Here is a 23,958-nt window from a genome sequence, read left to right as displayed (position 1 = left end):
AAGCTTTCATAATTTTCAGTTGGAATCTTTCTCCGGGAACTTTCCTGTGATGAAGCAAAGTCTAATTCAAAAGGACTAAAACTCTAATCAGATCTGATAAATAAGAATAGCAATTATATATTAGAATTCATGGGGTGGGGTGTGAGTTTTGAGTACCCCTGCCAGGTGGGAAATGAAACATTGGTTGGGTGCCTGTTTTGCAGTGATCCAACCCCCACTCTTAGCATTCTAACCAAAGTGGGTTAGTTCTGTTGGATGGATGGCTGGTTTCTGACGCAGAGGAAAGCTAACAGCATGGATTCAAATCCTGCACTGGCTGAGGTTAAGATCTAAGTCCCGCCTTCTCAATCCCATCCCTTGCCTGAGGTACAGTGGCCCTCATGTTAGACTCACCACCAGTCATCCCTCTAACGAATGAGAGCAGCCCTCTGGGACTACACTTACCTGATGTAAAGTTCTAATTGCTTCAAAGGAAAATTACTCAAAGTGTTAATCATGTGGTGGGTCTACTCTTGCTAATTTGTCAGGACAGTTAAAATCAGCCCTCTCTCCTTAAAGAACTGAGGAATAGTTCCACAAGCTCTTGAATTGAGGTTTTCGTTCAAAAGAGCATTGAGAAAAAAATAAAGCAGTGAAGCTCGTTGTTAAAAAAGGAGAACAAATGCAACGGTTTAAGGATGTGTTCTTTTATCTTTCACAGCTGGATGAAGAAGCCGCGCTGTGGTGTGCCTGACCAGTTTGGCACCAACGTTAGATTTAGCGTTAGAAGAAAGCGTTACGCATTAACTGGACAGAAGTGGCACCACAAACATATCACCTACAGGTACCTGTATACACACATCACCAAATGAACACTGCGTCACATTTATTCATTGTATGTGTCCCATAAAAATGAAAGAAAAAAGAAGTGTCAGTACTGTAAACCTGAAATATAAGCCGGAAATCCTGGAAATGCATAACCTGTCTGGCAACTGAAAGAGAATGATTTCAGACAAAGGTCACACTCAAATATTCCTCTTTTTTTAATCGCTGACCCTCCCAGCACTTTCCTTTGACTGTCAGTGATCTGTAAAATATTACTTCCTAGAAATCTGCCATGAACCAGTGAAAAAATTGTTTTTTTCTGTAGGCTATGTGTAAACTAGAATGTATGCTAGCAAGCTTGTTATATACTTAATACGTTTGGTGTGAAAACAAGCATGATCAATTGTTGAGTGAAATAAAAAATATTTCCTTGCTGTCCAGATTTGCTGTCATTTCAGCTGTTTGAGATGCAATTGTTTGAACATAATTTTGACAAGAAAGCATAATGATGATAAGCTCCCAAGACTGGAAACTGTAGTAAATGCAAACATTTTCACTATAGGGTAATCGCTGTGTGTTCCTAAAAGGAAGCCTAACCTGCTGTTAGTGCGTATCGCAGTTTGGATATCACTGTTTAGATGTATTAAGTATGACTTAATTTCAAGGGGAAGATAGTAGTGGAAGTATCAGCAATTTTGCAATTTTCCAACAGATTTGATGTTTTTACACTTTGTGTGGAGAAAAGCAGGGACTTCAGGTGGGAAGGATAAAACTACCACAGCTATATGGTGCAGGAGCCATTTAACTGAGGGAGTGAAAAGGAATGTCAAGCTGGTCGGGCACAGTATAGTTCACGGAATATAGACACTGTAACTGACAGCTGAGAGTTAGAACTGAAGGCAGTAGTGCCGGCCCACTGCCGGGATTAAGGCATGCAACAGGGCTGGGGAGGAACTGGTGTGAGAGGGAAAGGATACAGGGTGACATAGAAAAATAAGAAACATGAGTAGGCCATTTGGCCATTTGGCCCCCCCATTTCAATATGATCATGGCTGAGCATCCAACTCAGTATCCTATTCTCACTTTCTCCCATATCATTTAATCCCCTTTGCCCTAAGAACTGTATCTAACTCATAGAAAACATTCAAAGTTTTGCCTCAAACACACTCTGAGGCACAGAATTCCACCGGCCTACCGTTCTCTGGGTGAAGAAGTTACTCCTCATCTGAGTTTGGAATGGTTTACCGTATATCTAAGACTGTGACCCTGGGTTCTTGATCCAATTATTGTGGTGCCTATGGATAGCAGCAACATAGGAGAACTAAGACAGCAGTTCTGCTGAGAGAGTGCAAGCAACAAGGCTTCTGATTGCCAAGCCTTCCACAATGGGGGTTACTCAAGGCACTTGCTGACTCTTCAGAAGATGCGTAAGATTTCTGTCACTTGAATTGATATCTTCCCTTTGTTTTGCTCTTGCTTCACATTCTCTTTGGTGCTGCACAACTAACTGTCTTGTCATTTAATTCCTCCTGTCTTCCACCCATTCACAGACCTTCCTTTTTGTTATTTTGCCATCCTGCGTCTAAACTACATTTTATACCAGCATCTTATAGTAAATGTAACAGCAAAACCTCTAACTGAGGAACCTCACATTTCGACAGCTGAGCATTTGTTACTACAATTCAGTGTGCACAAGTTTTATATGGACAGTAAGCCATTTGTTCTAAATCTGTGAATCTAACACAAACTTAATCAATCAAAAATCTTATTCTTGCGTCAAATCAGTGTACTTCAGACTGACACTTGCTTGGAGACTTTTTTGTTAAATTTATTCATGGGATGTGGATGTTGCTGACCAGGCCAGTATTTATTGCCAATCCCTAACTGTCCAGAGAACAGTTGAGAATCAACCACATTGCTGTGAGTCAGGAGTCACATGTAGGCTAGACCAGTTAAGAATGGCAGGATTCCTTCCCTAAAGGGCATTAGTGAACCAGATGGGTTTTGCTGACAATAGTTTCCTGGTCATCATTAGACTGTTAGTCTGAGATTTTTTTCATTGGATTCCACCACCTGCAAAAGCAGTATTTGAGCTTAGATCCCCAGAACATTACCTGGACCTCTGGTTTAATAGTCTAGTGATAATACCACTAGGCCATCACCTCCCACTAGTGCCGTGTTAGCAAAGAGCAGAACATAGATCAAGGAGCAGTGAAGTTCTTACTGCATGCTTTGGTCATTGTCACTTATGCTTATGTTGTACTATAGTGCATTGCTGCTGTTCTGTGGTCCTTTCTGATGACATTGTACCATGGCTAAGAACTGCATTTTGAGAACACAAGAAATGGAAGCAGGAATAGACCATGCGGTCCTTGAATTATCCCATCCTCCCCAATCTCACTTGCTCAAAAACTTATTGTATTTCTAACCTTTCACAGTTCTGTTGAGAGGTTGATGACCTGAAATTTATGGTTGTGGAGACCCTGTGGCAACTTTCCTATGAGCACTTCTGGGAAGTTCGTCAGCATTAAATCAGAGTTAGGTAATGTGCTGGTATCCTGGAGGGTTTCCAGCTCCCTGCACGGTGAACAGTTTGCAGGGATTTCTCCTGCTGGGTGGATGGCCTACCTCTGAAACCTGTGAACTTACCAGTACCTTGCCAGAAACATCAGCAGGCTGGAAACACTGGGAAATAGGGCATGACCTCCATCTTGCTACTCTGTTATACACCCCACCTCCCCCCCTCACAACCTACTCCTGCCATTCAGGAGGATTATTAAATACTGCCCATTTATTCAATATCTCCCTCCATGGATGCTGCCGGACTGTTGAGTTTTTCCTGTCTTTACTGCAAATTTCTGGCATTCATCATATTTTGTTGGAATTACTACCCTTTATTCCCAGTAATTTTATTTCATCAAACCAATAAAATGCAACATAGAGTCACTAGAGTGTAGAAGCAGGCTGTTCGGCCCATCGAGTCCACACCGACCCTCCAAAGAGCATCCACCCCCATACCCTATCCCTGTAACCTTGCATTCCCATGGTTAACCCACCCAGCCTGCATATCCCTGTACACTAGGGGCAATTTAACATGGCCAATCCACCTAACCTGAACATCTTTGCACTGTGGGAGGAAACCGGAGGAAACCCACACAGACACAGGGAGAATTTGCAAACTTCACACAGAGAGGCTCCTGAGGGTGGAATTGAGCCCAAGCCCCTGGTGCTGTGAACCAGCAGTGCTAACCACTGAGCCACCACGCTGCCAGTTTGCTTTCTATTCATTTTATTTCCTTCCCATAATAAGGAACTAACTATGCTAAATTGCCCCATAGTGCCCAAGGATGTGTAGGCTAGGTGGATTAGCCCTGGCAAATGTGGCATTATGGGGATAGGGTGGAGGTGTGCGGATCTGGGTCGGATGCTGTTCAGAGGATCAGTACAGACTGGATGGTCCGAATGGCTTTTTTCTGCACATTTGGGATTCTGTGATTCTAACATGATGCAGATTATATTGAGAACATTTTTTTCACCTTTTATCTAGAGATTTGTACATCATGACATGGTTCGTGGACTACTAACACTGTAACACTGGTATAATTAATTTCATGTACCTGTTTATTACCTCTATGCTTTCATATTCTAATCCCCTAGATGCAAACCAAGGATTACAACTATACCGCGGACATTGCCAAAAATGCAGAATGATTTGGCACTGTCCTGTTTTTGAACAAGGATTTCTAACATTGGGCACTGTTGACAAGTTTCATGAGCAATCTGGTGAACGTTATTGACGAGGTAGCATTTGCAGCATTTTGCATAGTCAAAGTCATTTGAAATTTGCATAGTCAAAAGACTTATTACTACATTTGACTGTGCACTATTGTTATGCAGTCATTTACCTATTTGTTCTAAAGCTGTGTATGTAGCAACCTAATGTATGAACTTCACCAAACTGAAGTCTTACTCTGTTCAGTCATTGTACTTCAGTCTGGTATTTGTTTGGAGTGCCCTGTTAGCAAAGAGCAAAGCACAGGGAGGAACAGTGGATTTCTGACTGCATGATTTGGTCATTGTTACTTATGCCTATGTTGTAAGATGCTATGATAGTACATTACTATTGTTCTATGACCGTTTCTGATGAGATTGTATCATGGCTAAGAATTTTGAGAAGGTAAGTAGAAACAGCTCTTCCTGCCTGATAGACTATTTGATGCGCTGATACCTGACTTTCCCCTTCAGTTCCACCTTTGCACATTTTCTAGATGTCCATGGGATCAGGATACTGCTTTATGGAGCTGCTTGAGATGAGTTTCAACTAAAGCTACTGTATCCCTTTCCAAACTTTCTTTGGAAAGGCACATTCCAGAAAAGTTTGCACAATGACCCCTTTCCCATTGTAGCCACTTCATGAGGAGCGCATATTGATATTGAGACACCAGGAGTGCAGGGAGGGTATGACAGGAGTGCCCTACCCCACCAGCCAGGTTACATCTAAGTGCTTGTTTGAAACTTCTGTAAATGAGGGAGACTCTACCAAATGACTGACTATTTGTTTGTTCAGTAAACCATCCAATATGCTCCACCATCTCCTTTTCCCACAAGCCTTCAAAAACGGTATGTGCAGATTACTCCCTGATGGACATGCGGTCAAAGGTGTTTTTCTTTGCAAACCTTTCCACCAGAGTAAGAGGTAATACCCAGTTCAACTGAATGGAGAATTCTGCAGCAATATGGCCAGACCTACTGTTTGTAACCTGAGGGACATTTGGGAATCTGAGCAACTAGTGAGACATGGTGTTTGTGCATTGAGGCTCTATCCAAAGCTTGATACATCTGCAGATAAAAATGGGCATCACAAATACCAGTGATGAAGACACAAGTGGATTTCCACCAGGTGCTCTGAACTCCCACAGTCCAAAGGTGAACTGGCCCCATAGTGTCCAGGGATGTGCAGGCTATATGGCATTATATAGTAAATATTGTAAATATAGCATAATGGGGATAGAGTAGGGGTGTGGGGGGTCTGGGTGGGATGCTCTTCAGAGGGTCAGTACAGACTCAATGGGCTTAATGGCCTCTTTCTGCACATTAGGGATTCTATGATTCTTTTATGATACAGATTACATCAGAACAATTTTTCACCTTTTATCTAGAGATTTGTACATCACGACCCTAAGGACATAATTCATTTTCGATCTCCAAACAAAGCGGTGTTGGTTCAGGTGAATAACACTGCTACAGAGCTGCCACACATATACCAACATCAACAGTGCCTTGTAACTGATGACAAGATCCTTTCCCACAATTGGATTTTGTTTCCACATGTGCTGTTCCTGTTTTACCATGGCTTTTACACTCCTCCCACTTTTTGGTGCACACCTCATCCCCTGCAAACCACATCATCGGCATCTTTAGTTAATCTAACCTGGTGGTGTAGGGGACAAAGGATCGTTCAGCCCGGTTCTGCTTAACATGTCACTCCCAAAGCCGGTTCAAACCGATCAGTCGGTAAAGACGAACAAGACAAGGCATTTAGGACAGTGCCTCCTGACTCCAGATTTGATCTGAAAATTTTCCAGTTCCCACTCATTGGTTGAAAGCGCACCGTTAATGTAGGAATAGAGCGGTTAAATCCAATTATACATTCCCTCCCCGAATCTAATTCAGTTAGTTTAGACTCTGCTCTGTACAGTTGCCCAAAGACCTCTTGATAGAGGACAGGAAGAACTGACAAGCTGTGCTGTCATAAGAATATAAGAACATAAGAATAAGAAGCAGGAGTAAGTATTCAGCTCCTTGGGCCTGCTCTGCCATTTAATCCAATCGTAGCTGATCTCATCTCAGCCCCAACTCCATTTTACTGCTCCATCCCCTTGACCCTTTGATCTGTTACTAATTAAAAGTCTGCCCATCTTCTCCTTAAGTTTATTCGGTGTGCCGGGGTTTTGAATTCCACGGATTCACGACTGTTTCTGAGAAACAATTCCTGTTCATCTCTTGTTTTGAATCTTTCACTCCTTAGACTAAGGTCATTGAACTTCACGTCACATAATCTGGAGTAAGGAATCCGCTGAGTTAGACTCCATCAATGGTATTCTAACCTCTAGTTCAGCAAGCTATAGAAGCAAAAGAAATATCAGTGTTGGTGCTTCACATCTAGGCTGGTACTTTCAACGTAGCACTGAGATGTGCTACATTCTCAGATGTGAATATTCAGCGAAAAGTGTTGAATAAAGGTTTAAAAAACAAGTGCTGGAGATATTCAACAGGTCAGGCAGTATCTAAGAGAAGCAGTGTGAGCAATTTGGATTTAATTTAGAGAGCAATTTGGAGATAGGAGGTGCTGAATCATGGAAGTCGTGGTAAAGTCAATGGAGTGGCTCTCCCATCACTGTCCTACCATCTGCACTGTGAGAGGAATTGGCAGCCTACTCCATTGTGGTGAACAGCTACTAGCTCCCATTAAGGCCAACATAAGGGCTATTATCCCTTTCCTGGCATCAGGAAGGCTTACTGCTGAATCTAGAGCTCAGAAACTGTGTATAGACAACCTCTAGATAGCAGATTGATTGACCATTGGAGACTCCTCACAAATATCAATGATGAAGACACTAGGCTGAAACAGTTACAGCTGTAGCTATAATCATTCCTATGTAACCAATGGCTCAAATATCTCTCTTCTGTAAACATTTTCAATAAACCACTGGGGAAACCTATTGCAAAGTGCCATCCTGCACATTTTTCTCCTTAAGCAGCATTCATCTGTCCTGGTGGGCCGTTGACTCGACTACAGGTCTTGTGAGGTATTTCATTTTGGTAAAACAAACAAGAGCAGGACTTACACAATTAATGGTAGGGCCCTGGATAGTGTTGTAGAACGGAGAGACCCAGGGGTTCAGGTACATAATTCTTTGAAATTTGCATCACATGTAGGCAGTGTGGTTCAGAAGGCATTTAGCACACTTGTCGTCATTGCTCAGATGTTTGAGTACAGGAGTTGGCACATCATGTTGAGATTGTACAGCATATTGGTGAGACCTCATCTGGAGTACTGTCTACAGTTCTGGTCATCCTGCTATAGGAAGGATGTTATTAAATGGAGAGGGTTCAGAAAAGAACAGCCAGGATTTGCCAGGAATGGAGATTTTGAGTTATAAAAATAGGCTGGATATGCTGAGACTTTTTTCACTGGAGCATAGGAGTTTGAGGGGTGACCTTATAGAGGTTTATAAAATCATGAGCATAGATAAAGTAAATAGCAAGGGTCTTTTCCCTAGGGTGGGGGAGTTCAAAACAAGGAGGCATATTTTTAAGGTGAGAGGAGAAGGTTTTAAAAAAGGACATGAGGACAACATTTTTATACACAGTGTGGTTCATGTGTGGAATGAACCGCCAGAGCAAATGGCGGATGCGGGTACAGTTACAACATTTAAAAGACATTTGGATGAGTACATGAGTAAGAAAGTTTTGGAGGGATATGGACCAAATACAGGCAAGTGGGACTAGTTTAGTTTGGGAACATAATCAGACTAGTTTAGTTTGGTTGGATTGAAGGGTCTGTTTCCATGTTGTATGACTCTATGACTCTATAACCTCTTGCATGACAATGCTGCCCATAATCGTTAGCTGGGCAGTGAAAGTTCAGGTGACAAACCAGGAGAATACCTCATTTAAACTTGCTATGGTGAGTGCTCTGATGCTATACATAACCTTGGAATCAGCACATAGTCTTGATGCTGGGTTCTTGATACTTCTGGGAAAATTATGCTCAAGATGATAATCTTTCATCAGAACAAAGATATTTCCTAATGGTTATGATTGAGTTTAAAAATGCCTTGTCAATGTTTGAAGAGCAGGAGTCAGTATTTTTCTCTTAGTCATTGGGACACAAGGTAATTTATCTTGACATTTTCACATTGTTATTATTGGGATTTCTTTCTCATGTACTGTATGTGTTGTATTTGCTTACCTAAGAATGGATCCTGCAGGTTTAAACAGTGAATTTAGTTGAGGCATTCTGATCTCGTAATTGCAATTCTTTGTTTTTATTTTATACAGTCATAGAGTCATACAGCATGGAAACAGACCTTTCTGTCCAACCAGTCCATGCTGAACATAATCCCAAACTAAACTAGTCCCTGCTCCTGACCATATTCCTCCAAACCTTTCCTATTCATCTACTTATCCAAATGTCTTTTAACCATTGTAATTGTGCCCACATCCACCACTTCCTCAGGAAGTTCATTCCACACGCGAACCACTCTCTGTGTAAAAAATTTACCCATCATGTCTTTTTTTTATGATTTTATGATTAATGTTCTGGTAAATTACTATACTTGACATGGAAATTCAAACATTAAACATTTCTGTCTTAAAATTTATAGTCTGTTTAAGTTTCCAAAATTGTAAGGAACTTTAAGAAGATTAAGACATCCTTATTGTGTGGAAAATGCATTAGTCTTCACAATGATTATGGCAAACTCTTATCTTCCATAGAGCTAGTCACAACTTTTGTTGAGGCATTGATTTTTTGTTTCAAGTTACTGCTTGGAAAAAAGTCTCTAAAAATAAGTTATGAATATTGTTGAAAAAAAACATTTTGTCAGAACTTTTCGCCTTGGACTCACAATTTGCAAGAAATATCAATGTTCAGCGGAAATAACTTTTCTATACTGTATGAGAAGAGAAGGCTGGTGGACTGTAATTGTTAGAGGCATGGCCATGGAGAATGCACCAGTTAAGTAATGACTGATATTTAACTGCCAACCTATAGTTTAAGTATGCATTTTGACTCAGATTGGTCAAGGCATTGTTCTGTGAAATGAACCAGAGAATGGCTGCCAGAGAATATCCAGTGAAACAAGCACAAAGTTATTGTACTTGATATTTCAATCCCAGTTTATCAACATACATAACTTCAGTGCATTAAAGTGCACCATACTGCAAGTTTGAAAGGCAGTCATAAGGTTCATTGTCAGTGTAATTCTTATCATACTCTGGATTATTTTGCAAATGTTATCCAATCATGGCATCATATGGAACATTGGTCATAGCATTTTGAGTTTTGTAAACACAGCTAGTTGAATACAGTTGCTTGTTGCAAACAGCTGAAGACATATTGATGTTTGATTCGATCTGCCAGTGTTTGGGATGTATGGTCACACCCACAGCAAATTTCATTGCCACATCACTCACCTGTGTGAGAGGAAGGATGTCTTCTTGACTTGATGGCAGCATCCTTTTAGTGACAAACTCCATTTGTGTTGCTACTGCATAGTAGCAGCGTAAAACAGCTAGCTTCAGTTGTTGCTCAATCTTTCGAGGTATGCCAAGAGATATAACCAGATTGGTGTATTCTCCATGGAAATGCATCTACCAAGCAGAGTCCACTTGCCAACTAATTGTTAATCCCTTTTCATTGTATAAAAACATTGCTTTGCCTTCACGTTGGTACTCCTTATGATTTATCCTGATGAATACAAATGAAAAGCTTTGACATAATATGCCTTTTCTTAGCAATACTTAGTAATACCAGACAGCTATATGAATATTTATGAGATAACACATAGCCGTTAATGATCATTTGTTTTTCAGTAGCCCAGACAAGCTGTTAATTGACCAAGAGCAACCAAAAGAAATTGTTCTAGTTTAACATAGTCACAATCCTTTTGTGAAGCTTCTCATTTCCTTTCTTATTTCACCTACAGCATTAAAAACTTCACTCCTAAAGTAGGAAAACTAGAAACACACAGAGCGATACGTCGTGCCTTTGATGTGTGGCAGAACGTAACTCCCCTGACATTTGAAGAAATTCCATACGTGGAGTTGGAAAACAAGAAGAGGGATGTGGACATTACAATTATGTTTGCCTCTGGTTTCCATGGTGACAGCTCACCCTTTGACGGTGAAGGGGGCTTCCTTGCACATGCCTATTTCCCAGGACCTGGCATTGGGGGTGACACTCACTTCGACTCTGATGAACCATGGACATTAGGAAACCCAAATCATGATGGTAAGCACTTTGATTTACAAAAGTAACCTGTACAGAGTTTGAAAGTCCTATATATGCAGACCTTATTACAATTGACAGAATAATTGCGACTCATCTTGCTTTGAAGTTCTCTTGATGTTAATGAACATTGCCTGGGATCCAAGGGAGAAATTGTTGTAACAGAAGGCTTTTATCAACAGATAATTTATTATAGGAGCTGATATTATAAATACATTAAACACTGACATTATTGCTTTTCCTCTTTAGAGACTACACTAAACTAAACAGTAAATCCAGGCCACAGCTGTTTCCTTTCAAAGGATTCTGTAAATGAAGATACATGACTCTGACGTTTCTCTAATAATTTCATACAATGTACATCCAGTCATATATTTTCCAGAATTTACATTGCTAAATAGCCTTAAGTAAAATTGTGGGGCGGTGGGGAACAGGGTTGCTGCATGTAATGACAAGAGTAATTTTTCAGTGTTATGGGAGATGCAGCAAAGTTCCTATAGTTTTGAATGGGTAATTGGTAGCACCATCATCTTAATGACAAATGTTCTGGGTTAAGTCCCATTTCAGTGCCTGAGAACAGAGGGCATGGTTGGCACTCCAGGCAGTCCTGAGGACACACTGTGCTGTCAGATGTGACACGTTTCAGATGTGACGTTGACCTGAAGACCATCTGCTTGCTTGGGTGGAGGTAAAAGATCCTGTGACACCATTGTAAAGAGCAGACGTTATCCCCAATGTCATGGCTAATGTTCATTCCTTAATTACCATCACAAAAACACAGATTAGCTGGTCACTATCACACTACTGTTCTTGGAGTTTACTGAGCACATATTAGCTACTGCATTTCTAAATAACAACTATGATTACATTTTAAAAAAGAAAATTGACTGGAATGTGCATTGAGACATCTGGTGATCACAAGAAGTTCTGTATTAAACCAAGTATTTTTTATATTGGTGAACGACCAAGATTCAAAGTGTTTCATATTTGTGAGGTTGAAACAAACAGCTAAGGGTGAAGCTTTACAAACCACTTGAAAAGCATATACTTGGGTGCAGAATTTAAAACTATTCATTTTGCATTGTATATTATGTGGTGAAAGTTTCAAAGAGTTTAATGGACCTAAAAATCCATGTGCTGTAGGTAGACCCACAATGCTGTTAGGGAGGCAGGTCTATGGTTTTGACACCAGACACTGAATGAATGGTGATGTATTTCCAAGTCAGGATGGTGAATGGCAGCTGGTGTTGCAGCTTGTGTCCTTCTATATGGTTGTGGTTATGGGTTTAGAAAGTACGTTTTAAGGAGCCTTAGTTTATTTCTGCAGTGCATCTTGTAGATGATGCACACTACTACTAATGAATGTCAGTGGTGGATGGATTGAATGCTTGTGTATGTGCTGTTAATTGAAAAGCTGCTTTTTGACACCTGATAGTGTCAAGCTTCTTGAGTGTTGTTGGAGCTGCACTCATCCAGGCAAGTGGGGAATATTCCATCACACTCCTGACTTGTACCTTGTAGATGGTGGACAGGTTTTGGGGAGGCAGGAGGTGAGATACCCACTGTGGGATTACTAGACTGAGATCTGCTATTTTTGCCACAGCACTTTGAAGACTAGTCCATTTCAGTTTATGGTCAGTGGTAACCCCAAGTATGTTGACAGTAGGGATTCAGTGATTATGATGCCATTGAATGTCAATGGACGATGGTTAGATATTGTTTTGTTGGAGATGGCCATTGCCTGGCACTTTTGTGTTGCAAATGTTGCTTGTCCCTTATTAGCCCATGCCTGGATATGGTTCAGGTCTTGCTGCATTTGAACATGCACTGCTTTAGTGTCTGAGAAATCGCGAAAGGTGCTGAACATTGTGCAATCATCGGCAAACATCAGCACTTCTGACCTTATGAGGGAGGGAAGGTCATTGATGAAGCAGCTGAAGATAGTTGGGCATCGGATACTGCCCTCAGGAGTACTTAGAGAGATGTCCTCGAGCTGAGATCACTGACCTGTAACAACCACGACCATCTTCCTTTATGCCAGGTATGATTCCAACCGGTGGGGAACATTCCTCCTGATTCCCATTGACTCCTTGATGTAGCTTTGATGTCAAGGAACACTTTCATCTCCCTTCTGGAATTCATCTCCTTTGTCCATGATTTGTAATGAGGCCAGGAGCTGAGTGGTTTCCGCTAGGGCCAAACTGAGTAGGTTATTGTTAAGCAATTGCTGTTTGATAGCACAGTTGATGACATCTTCCTGCACATTACTGATGATGGAGTGTAGACTGATGTGGTAGTAATTGGCCAAATTGAATTGGTCCTGCTTTTTTAATACAGAACATACACTGGGCAATTTTCCACATTGTCAGGTAGATGCCTGTATTGTAGTTGTATTGGAAGAGCTTGTTTGGGGGCACAGCAAGTTCTGGAGCTCAAGTCTTCAGTACTTTGCGAGAATAATATCAGGGCCCATAGCCTTTGCATTATCCAGTGCCTCCAACAATTTCGTGATATCATATTGAGTGAATCGAATTGGCTGAAGACTGGCATCTGTGACGCTAGGGACCTTTGGAGGAGGCCAAGATGGATCGTCCACTTGGCACTTTTGGCTGAAGGTTGTTGCAAATTCCTGAGCTTTATCTTTTTGCAGTGATGTGCTGGGCTCCCTCATTATTGAAGATGGTGATATTTGCGGACCCTTATTCCCCAGTGAGTTATTTAATTCACAACTGGAAGCGACAGGACTGCAGAACTTATATCTGATCCATTGGCTGTGGAATCGCTTAGCTCTGTTAATCACTTGCTGCTTATACTGTTTAGCTGACACGTGGTCCTGTTTTGTAGCTTCACCAAGTTATCACCTCATTTTTAGGTATGCCTGGTGGTGCTCTTGGCAAGCCCTCCGGCATTGTTCAGTGAACCAGGGTTGATCCTTGACTTGAAGGTGAGCCTACCCAAATATTATTTCATTGTAATAAAGAGAACGGAACAGGACAGGTTGTACATTCAAGCTCTCAAGGTGTCCAAACTCTCTGTCGGATTACCAAGAAGTTTGAAAATTTCCCGAAACAGTCTTCATATTCTTCAAATATTAAAGTTTGAAAGGTAAGAGCTGACAAAGTTGATGAAGTCCCTGAAGCCTGTCCTACCATTGAATACAAAATTGAAGTGGAGTTAGACTATTTGGCATCTCCTAACTGCTCTGACATTCAATAAGATCATGGCCGGTCTCTTTGTTGTTCAAATTCCATATTCCAATCTCTGCCTAGTAACCTTTGACGGCCTTTTCTGACAAAAAAAATGACCTACTTCTGCCTTCAAATGAACTCGCCTCTACTGCCTTCTGAGACAGGGTTTCAAAGTCACACAACCATCTGAGAAATAAACAATTCTCCTCAACTTTGTCCTAATCAGGTGGCCCCTAATTTTAAAATGATGCCTGCTAGTTCTTGACTGATCCACAAGAGGAAGGATCTTTTGCATGGCCATCTTGTCAATACCAAGAATCTTATAAACTTCGATCAAGTCACAATCACTCTTATAAACTCCAGCTTATCTTAAGCTTTCTCTTAACATTGATGAGATTCCTGGCTTGTTTTGTTTGTAACTGAAGTGAAGACGGATAATTAGGGTTATCATGTTTTTGAAACAAATATTATTCCATATTAGTTTTATTTGCAATAGCAGGTAATTAATATTCATCTTGTTATAAGTCTGAAACCCTTGTTTATTTTAGTTAAAATATCATAAGAAAAGTAACAAAAAAGTGTGATGTATGTGTACATATGAGATCAAAACAAAATAGGTACCATTACAAATGTGAATGGAGCCATATCCAGCAGGTCACATTAATTAATAGTCAAAGAGACTAATTATAATTTAAATACAAGAAAACTACTGTGGATGCTGGAGATCTGAAATAAAAACAAAAAGTGCCTGAGAAACTCAGCAGGTTTGGCTGCAGATGTGAAGAGAGAAAGAGTTAACTGAGTCTAATATAATTCTTTAGAACTTGAATAAGATGTCATATTGGACTCAAAATGTTAACCCTGTTTCTTTTTCCACAGATGCTGCCAGACCTATTGAGTTTCTCAAGCACTTTCTGCTTTTAACCTGCTCAGTGGAAAATTGACGTGACTGGATGAGGCACATATATGACTTCAATGGAGAGTAAATCAGATGGGTTATAAACAGGTACAATCCCATCAGTTTACAGCAGATAAATTAGATTAAAATGATCCCTTTAGATAGCAATTAGAAAACTTAAGTTATTAAGCATGCTGTTGACTAGAGTATATATAAGTTACATGATGTTGTTTTATATATATTTGACTTTTATGTACAACATCTAAACGAAGGAACATTCACTCCAGAAGCCAAATATTTAACTTACTGAAAATTTATGTTAGAGAGCTTGGGCAGAACAATTGAACAGAGTAATATTTGTTTTCTCCATACAGAAGCTGATACTCATATGCATTTTTTCTCAGTATCAATGCTGTACCAAACTACTCTTGATAAATTGTTCAGTTTATTCTGCTTTATTCCCAAAATAAACAGGTGTATGGATATACAAAATTCCATGATTGTATCTTGTAGAAGAGCAGGACAGTTATACCTGAAGAACATTTATCCCTCAATTAACACTACAAAAACAGATCATCTGGTTATGGACCAGATCAAAACAACCCAAAACATATCAAGGAGATAGCCAAGACCCTCACTTACATCTTATTTACAGACAAGTATAAGATGCTGCGTTCCAGATGTGAGTCAATTGGTCACACGAAAAGGCTTTAAGCAAAACACACTTGATTCTTACACTACAGTTAAAATACAAACAAAAAAGAAGAATTGGTATAACTTTAACTCTATTAGAAAACTTAACCGAATAATAGATTATTTAACGACTAAACAGCAACTGTTCCAATATAGTAACGTCCCACAAACACTCCCTTGGCAAAGGTAAATTCAGTAAAATAGATTATCTCACATGCAATTCTTCAGTCCAGGAGGAAAGAACGTCGAAAGAAAATTCTGGCAGAGAGAGACGTATAGCAGTTTCCACAACCAACTTCAAAACTCCAAAACTGAAAACTAAACTAAAACTCTCACCCATTCATGGTGCTTCTATTGTTCTAAATTTTAACAGAAAAAGGTCTCACAAGCTGTTTACTTTATTGGCTTGTCAGAGACAGCTCGGTGCCTCTGTCTTAAAACCTCTCTTCAACTTAAACAGGACCAAATACACCTTTTAAAGTTTGGTATCATCACACTGGCCATTATTACATTACTGTTGTGCAATTGGCTGCTGCATTTTCCACATTACAACAGTGACTATGCTATAACATGTTATGTAAAATAAATATAAAATACTTTGGGACAGTTTGTGGTCACGGAATGTTCCACATAAATGCAATACTTTTCTCATACCAATAACCGAATGCATCATGTTTGAATGCCAAAAACCAATCAACTCAAGGGAGCCATGATAAGCTAGATCACTTGTCAAGTACTTCTGCACAAACTTTCTCAAGGTCACACAGGCTGAGAAAGTCCAGCATTTTCTGTTTTCATTTCAGATTTCCAGCATTCATGGCATTTTGCTTCAGAATCATTTCTATCACACCGGTATTAATGCCACAGGTCCAAGCACTTAATGAGCTTAAACTGGTAGAACGTCAGTAATGCTGCTATGAAGTGTTGAAATCTCTAGTGTTTTTTTATCTGCCTGACTTGGTTAAGTATGCACAAAACCGATACGCTCAGAAGATTCTGAATTCTCTTGGACCGTGTGAAGTAACTCATAGGGCTTTGGCTAATAACATTTTGCAGCTATTATTAATTAAAAAGATTGCCGGCTGGTGTGCTTGCAGTAAGTTATAATAGCAGCCTAAATATTTTCTCCAACTCCTCAGCCAGTTAATCTTTTTTTGGGACTGTGTGAAGTAAAGCATCTTCATGTCTTCATTATGCCTTGGAGAAATGTAATGGAATATTTTACATTGAAAAAGAGGAGAAATATGATTAATTGGCAGCCAAGATTGGATGGCTTGAAAATCTAGGCATTTTTCTGCATCATCTTCAATAACATGTTCATTTTGTACTACAAGTAATCAACAAAATGTTGGATCATTCTTGTATTGAATGGAATATGAAATGACAAAAAAAAGTTTGGCAAAGCAGTTGTATATCACATATATATGAAAGATAACATGGACTGGATTTTCCTCTGTTATCTCATCTGAGATGAGCAGGATAAGACATTTGATATAACACATCAGACATTTGCCGTAGCTAAATGTGGCCGGCTATTGGGTCCTGGTTCCCAGCAGGTAGTCCTGTCACAAATCATTCTCACCATCACTTTCAGGATCACTCAGAGGAAGTTGCAGTCAGTCAGCACAGGACTGAATGGCTCCAGCAGAAGCACCTATAATGGCTTAACTTTTCCTTGGAGCCCAACTTGTGTGGAAAATGAGTCTGGTTCAAAAAAAGGTTTGCGGCAGTGGCAGGGTCAGAGAATCTATTATATGTTTAATTAAAATTCACTAATTGCACCCTTTCACAGGCACATATCTCAATAGAGTTAAATTTGGAAGCTCTGAAAAAGTGTGTGATTATCCCACACTTCTTATTTGCAGGCAGTGTGTCACCTTTATGCTGCTGCTCATTTGAGTGATCCCTTTGTCCCACCAGCACTAATCATACTCATTCTTGGCTGTTGGCATCAGCTGGCAGACAACGTCCTGAGTGGCTGGAACTTCTGAAAGCTAGCCTGTGCTACTTTAAGCTAGTCTGTGTCTCTGAAATGGGTGGTATTTGTAGCTGGTGCAGCTGTTAGCTTGCTGGAAAGGATAGATTATGCAGCAGTTTTGCTGCTGAACGACTTAAATGAGATATCACTGAAGTCATCCAAAGAAAGAAACTGATTTATTGCAATGCATCATGAATCCTGCCAGAAAGTCTGTGTAGCAGGACAAGGAGCGTGAGCATCAACTTGTCATTGCACAAAGCTTAGAGTCATCTTTGTCAATGTGGAAATGACATACAACTCAATCAACACTTGAGGACCCAACCATGATGCGGTGACTGATGGATGCTGTCACAGCTAGCAACAGCCATCCAGTCTCTGAACACTGCCATGCATTTACAGCTGTGGTTCCTTGGAGTGCAAATGTACTGGCCTGTCTCTCAGGTTGACAGCATTTGGTTTCCCAACACTGCCAATGTTCCTTCTGTTACCTATCCACCAGATCATACTGACTGCTGATATCTCTGCTGAGAGTGCTGACCACACTTCTGCCCTCTAAGTGCAAAGTTACTTGACATGGCTCCTGCTAGGCCAATTGCAGTCTTCCCCCGTGAAAGCCAGCAGACTTCCATCCTGCAGGCTGGAATCACTAATGTAGCAAAGTGTAAAAACAGGACATTAGGAAAAGTCCCTGGTGAATTGAAAAACGGTGATTAGTTGACCTTTAAGTATATGGCATGATTTCATTTGTATTTTTGGATTGGAATAATTGTTGTGTGATATTTATTTTTTTTGAATTGTGGTCAAGTGATGGTCAGTAATAGAAGAAAGATTGAAGTGTTGGATTGCTGGTGAATGGGGCTTTGTCCTTGGTAGTTGCTATGATCACAGATGGATGAATTCTTTGTGGACAGTCCAAGCAGAAAGGATTTGTCTCAGTTGCCTTCTTTCTTTTGTTTCTCCTCCTCAGCTGTTCATCGTACACCCGGTGACATGCCCTCTGCCTTCATATTAAATATACTTAGGCACATGAGTTGCCAGAGACTACCACGGATCTTGACTCCTGCTCTGTGGAGTATTGGAGGACTCTTCAAGAGTGGGCCAGGCAATGAACGTGTTTTCTCTGTCACATTGTATGTGGCGGAATGACTGGTATTGAATGCACGTTGCACACCGGTGTGTGTATGGTGCATTGGGGTCATTAACCATGTCAACAGTAGATGGTTCTTGTCACCCAAAAGGATTCCTATAGAACATAGAACATTACAGCGCAGTACAGGCCCTTCGGCCCTCGATGTTGCGCCCACCTGTGAAACCAATCTGAAGCCCATCTAACCTAAACTATTCCATTATCATCCATATGTTTATCCAATGACCATTTAAATGCTCTTAAAGTTGGCGAGTCTACTACTTTTGCAGGCAGGGCATTCCACACCCTTACTACTCTCTGAGTAAAGAACCTACCTCTGACATCTGTCCTATATCTATCACCCCTCAATTTAAAGCTATGTCCCCTCATGCTAGCCATCACCATCCGAGGAAAAAGGCTCCCACTGTCCACCCTTTCTGATCATCTATGGTTTTAACTAGTGATTTGAATGCAACTGGTACAGGGGAATGCAACAGTAAGAAAGTGTTGCGATTGCTGCCAAGATACTAGACATGATTTGTTGCCTATGCTCAGATGGACAACGTAGGTTCAATGCTTGTATGTATATGTCAGTTAATGGAGGTCTGCCCCCATGCTTTATGCAGTGTGGTGCTATGTAACCACTTGACTTATGAATTATGGCTAATTACCTTAAGGTGGAAGAGACATGTGGCACCCAGAAAGGGGTACGAACATTGCTCTTCCAGAATTGCAGCCACCTCCTAGCCACAGGGATATGTTTGACAATGTGCTTGCAGTATGTGCTTGGTTTTGGACAGAGAGAATAGAATGCGGTGAGCTCTCAATAAATATAGGGCACAGGTGACCTTTGTTATGCAATAGTGGATGGCAGACCATAACCAGTTGCTAGTGCCTCCAGATCCAGCTTGAAATTAGCCAGGCACAAAAAGTTCATCACCACATCACCATCAGTGCCCTTCACAGTGACTGGCCATGTAATTCTCATCCTGCTGTGAATTTGTAGTTGTAGCTGCAGCAGGTGGCACATACAGCGAGAATGTCCTTTGTGAAGTTATGACTGACTGGTGCATTCTCCTCGGCAACATCTTTATCAATCCACTTGCTAACAAATCAGCACTGTCTGCTCATACAATGTAAATGTTGATTCCATAGGACTTTGGCGTTTTCTGTGAATTGTGCCAATGAGTGCAAGATAAGAAACTCCCAAGAAAATATGTCTTTTCTCAGCAGTACTGAAGTGAAAACATCAGATGCATTGTTCGTCATTAAGGTTCAAGTTGGAGAATTGTTCCCAGGCCACTCTTGGTGGATGTAGCCTCAGGTTAAGAACTCTCCTCCTCCTCTTCTTCCCCCTTCCAGCAGCTTAACCTGCTTTGCATGGTTTCTATTCATTTTCCAGGTCATGCTGAATCCTGAAGGGGATGACTACGAGCAAGGGCAGGGACAGAAATCACAGGCCCTGGTGCTGCTCCTGATGGGCCCTGGCCCTATCTCCAGGTCCCTTGCCCAACCTCCAGGTTCCCACCCAATCATGGTGGCCTTGCTCCTAAGCCAAGCACAGCTATCCCCCTAGAGCTCCAGGCTCTGGTTATTTTGTCCTCTGTCCTGGGCCCTACATGCTGTAGGTCTGTTCAAAGGTTTTTAAACACTAAACCTTGAAAGTCCTTGAGTACATGCCACAATAGTCACTTTCGACTTTAACAAGTTTAAATAGCTGTAGAAAGCACCAATTATTTGTGGAATCATGGCAAAAGCCACAAGAAAATAACCAGCAGCACGACATTGCTTGCACAATGTCACAGCCATTCTTGCTTCTGATACATAACTCTTCAGGCTGCCTGATGTATATTAATGCTGCAAGATGTGACTGCATTTAACTTCATCCTTGAAGATGGAAAAACTTTAGCTCTTAAATATATCAGGATTTGACAGTAGCAATAATAATGTTAATGGTATGTGAAGTACTCTAATATCTGAAAAAAGCTGAGGATTAGTCTGCTCAATGTAATTCTGTGCACTGTACTGTTTCCTCACTGTACTACATACACTGTGCCCTGAATTTTCTCTCTCAGATCAGGACCACAGAGTCAGGGCAATGCCCAGTGTTGAAAGTACTCCAGAATTTCACATTTTTGTTTCAGGTTTGTGGCTGGAAATCTAGTTTTTCTGGGTCTGAGGCTTTCCTAGCCATAGTAACTCCAGCTGTGAACAAATGCTATCTAAACAAAAGGGGTCGATTGGCTGAGTTGGCTGGTTTGTGATGCAAAGGGATGCTAACAGCGCAGGTTCAATTCCTACATTGGCTGAGGTTACACTGAAGGGCTGTCCTTCTCAACCTCTCCCCTTGCCTGAGATGTGGTGCCCTTTGGATTAATCCATCACCAGTTCTGTCTCTCTACTGGTAAGAGTATGGTGACTTTACCTTATACCTTACCTAAACATTCAGCAAGTCAGGCTTTATCTATCACGAAAGATTAATGAAGTTCCAGCCTATACTAGGGATAAACAAACTCTATGCAAGTACAGAGATGTATGAAGCAGGGGGCAAGGGCAAAAACAAACACTGATGACAGGGTGACAGATGGGAATGGTAAAATGTACAAGGGATAATGGTGTTTTGAGTAATGCCATTTTAAGAGAAGTGTTATTTGAATCAATAATGTTGATGTTGCACATATTGGGACTGAGAATGCACAGACTTGCTGCACTGGTTTAAGTATGGCAGAACTACCATCAGTATCATGCACTTGTGATGCTGTTGCTTGTCTGGAATCATGACGAAGCTACCTCATTATAATATTACTGGTGGATACAGTAGTGATTGGAATGAGGTCAGCCAGGTAGACATCATAGAGTATGAGTTCCCTGATTGGGGCTGTTAATCTGGTCCAATCAGGGAGCCCTGGCTGACAGATATAAACAGGAGAATCAGAGATTCTGTTCAGTCTGAGAGCTAGCTCTGACGAAGCTGGATCAGTGTCAAGGACAATAAAGGGTGACTTGGTGATGGGATAGTGGCCTTCGTGGAGTTATTTCAGATACCTGCTTAACATCACAGATATCCACCATAGGAGAATGCAAGTTGTAAACAGAAGCAATGTCTTAAAATACAAAAAAAAGTTACCCTGACTTTGTTATCTCTAAACTTGGCCATTCCAATATAATGCTATGCCTGGTCTCTCAGATTCCATTCTCTATAAAATTGAAGACATCCAAAACTGCTGCTCATATCCTTACTTGCACCAAGTCCCATTCACCCGCCAGCCTTTGTGTGTTTTGATAGATATTGACTTCTGATCAAGAAACACCTTGACTTTAAAAATTTAATCCATATTGTTAAGTACGTCTAATGGCTTGCCTACCTATCACTGTGATCTAGTGCAATCCGACAAACTTCTGAAAGATCTGGACTTGTCCAATTGTTGAAAATCCATTATTTTAAATTTTTTCATCGTCCCTGGCTGTGTCTTGACACCTGCTTAGGTCCTAATGTCTGGAGTTTCTTCCCTAGATCTCCCTGTGTCATTACCTCCTTAAAACCTAGGCCTTTGACCAAACTTTTAACCATCTTCTTTAAGACCAAAGTATATGGTTCTGTGCCTAATTTTACTTTATAATGCTTCAGTGAAGTGACTAAGGACATATTATCATGTTCAAGGTTCTAAATAAATATGAATTTTTTTTGTAGTAATAACAAGAATAGGATCAACTTGCTGGTCTGCAGTGTAAATTGGGATCTGCCCCAGCCATTAGATATGAACATGTATGAACATAGTTTTAAGCCACAATAAAGCAATATAGGTACCTTACTTAAGAACGAAAGAAATAGGAGTAGGAGTAGGCCATAATGCACCTAAAGTCTGCTGAACTAGTCAATAAGCTCATTGGTCTCCTGCCTCATCACTATTTTCCCAGTACATTCCCATATTCCTTGATTCCCTTAGAGACTAATATTTATTGATGTCTGTCTTGAATACACTAATTGACTTATAGCTGCAGTCTCTGGGGTGGATAATTCTGAAAGTTCACAATCCCTTGAATGAAGGGATTTTTCTCATCTCAATCCTAAATAGCTGTTCTCTGGAGGAGAGGGAAAAAAAAACTACTGATTTGCCATTCATGTCAGTTAGAGAGGGCTGACTGTTAAATCTTTACATTAAATAGTATAAGGGCAAGATTTTAACTGTAAGAAAGAATGCAGTTGATTGGAATGTATTTACACACTCCATGCTCAAGCAGCTTCAATCATTTTGAAAGGCTGTACCGAAAGGAAGAGAGTGTGTCAGGTAATTGGCATTTGAAGGACTAACTTCAATCATACAGTAAACGGTTTTCAATTTGTTAATGCCTTTGGAATATGGCATGATTTATGAATCTATAAAAAAAACTTATTTAAGCCATGAAATCAGTGCCCAGCTTTCTGAGCACATGATCCTATGCTACACCAGTGAATGGATCATGCATAATTATATACTTTTTTGAGTCAGACAGTTAACATAGAATTTATAGCAAACGCACTATTTGAACCCAACTCATCTCTGTCAGAGTTTATGCTCCGTACATCTCTTTCTACCTGATGCTAACAAATCATTATCAACATATCCTTCTATCTCTTTCTCTCCCTCATGTACTTATCTAGCCTCCTCATAAATATATTGTGATTAAGCAATTCCAATTTATTTTGTGCTTCTTGAAATGTGCTATTTGCATTTGACAACATAATTGCTGAAATTAAGAAGTTATATTCTGGTGCATTAGTATGTACACTGCTCTTTGAATGATTTGCAGTCACCTGAGTGCAGCAAGCCTGAGAAAGGGGGACAGACCTCATTGCTATCCACTCTGGATCCTTTGCAAAATATCTGTCAGGGGGCAGATTCACACAGATCCACTCAATTCATAACGTATTTTACTTCAGAACGCTTACTACTATGTGGAACTTAGTCAACCCTACGCATTTCATTATAGCAGGTGGTCTATCTTTCTTCATGCAAAGGAAGGGCTGAGCTCACCACTTTGTGTTTTTTTGAACCAACACTAAGAAGATGGATTTCTGCAAGGTGTTCCACTCTGCATGTTTACAGTTTTTCCTTTTTTACCGAAGTTATGTTAGATGAGTAGGTAAACTGATGTAGCGATTCATCCTCAACCTGTCTGTGATATAATGAATCAGAGATAGTAGGAACTGCAGATGCTGGAGAATCCGAGACAACAAGGTGCAGGGCTGGATGAACACAGCAGGCCAAGCAGCAT

General features: G+C 40.6%; 1 protein-coding gene across 1 annotated transcript in view; it reads left to right on the top strand.

Moving 5' to 3' along the window:
- LOC109910435 (matrix metalloproteinase-16) overlaps positions 1–23,958 on the top strand; it is a 210,268-nt gene that overhangs the window by 88,050 nt on the left and 98,260 nt on the right. The window contains exons 3-4 of the mRNA XM_020509632.2: positions 701–823; positions 10,518–10,822. Of these exons, the coding sequence (XP_020365221.1) occupies positions 701–823; positions 10,518–10,822 (428 nt within the window). The remainder of the gene's footprint in view (positions 1–700; positions 824–10,517; positions 10,823–23,958) is intronic.

The sequence above is a fragment of the Rhincodon typus genome, chromosome 4, assembly GCF_021869965.1.
Source record: "Rhincodon typus isolate 14 chromosome 4, sRhiTyp1.1, whole genome shotgun sequence".
Taxonomy (NCBI): Eukaryota; Metazoa; Chordata; class Chondrichthyes; order Orectolobiformes; family Rhincodontidae; genus Rhincodon; species Rhincodon typus.
The sequence above is the reverse complement of the archived record's forward strand: the minus strand, read 5'-3'. Positions and strand labels throughout refer to the sequence as shown.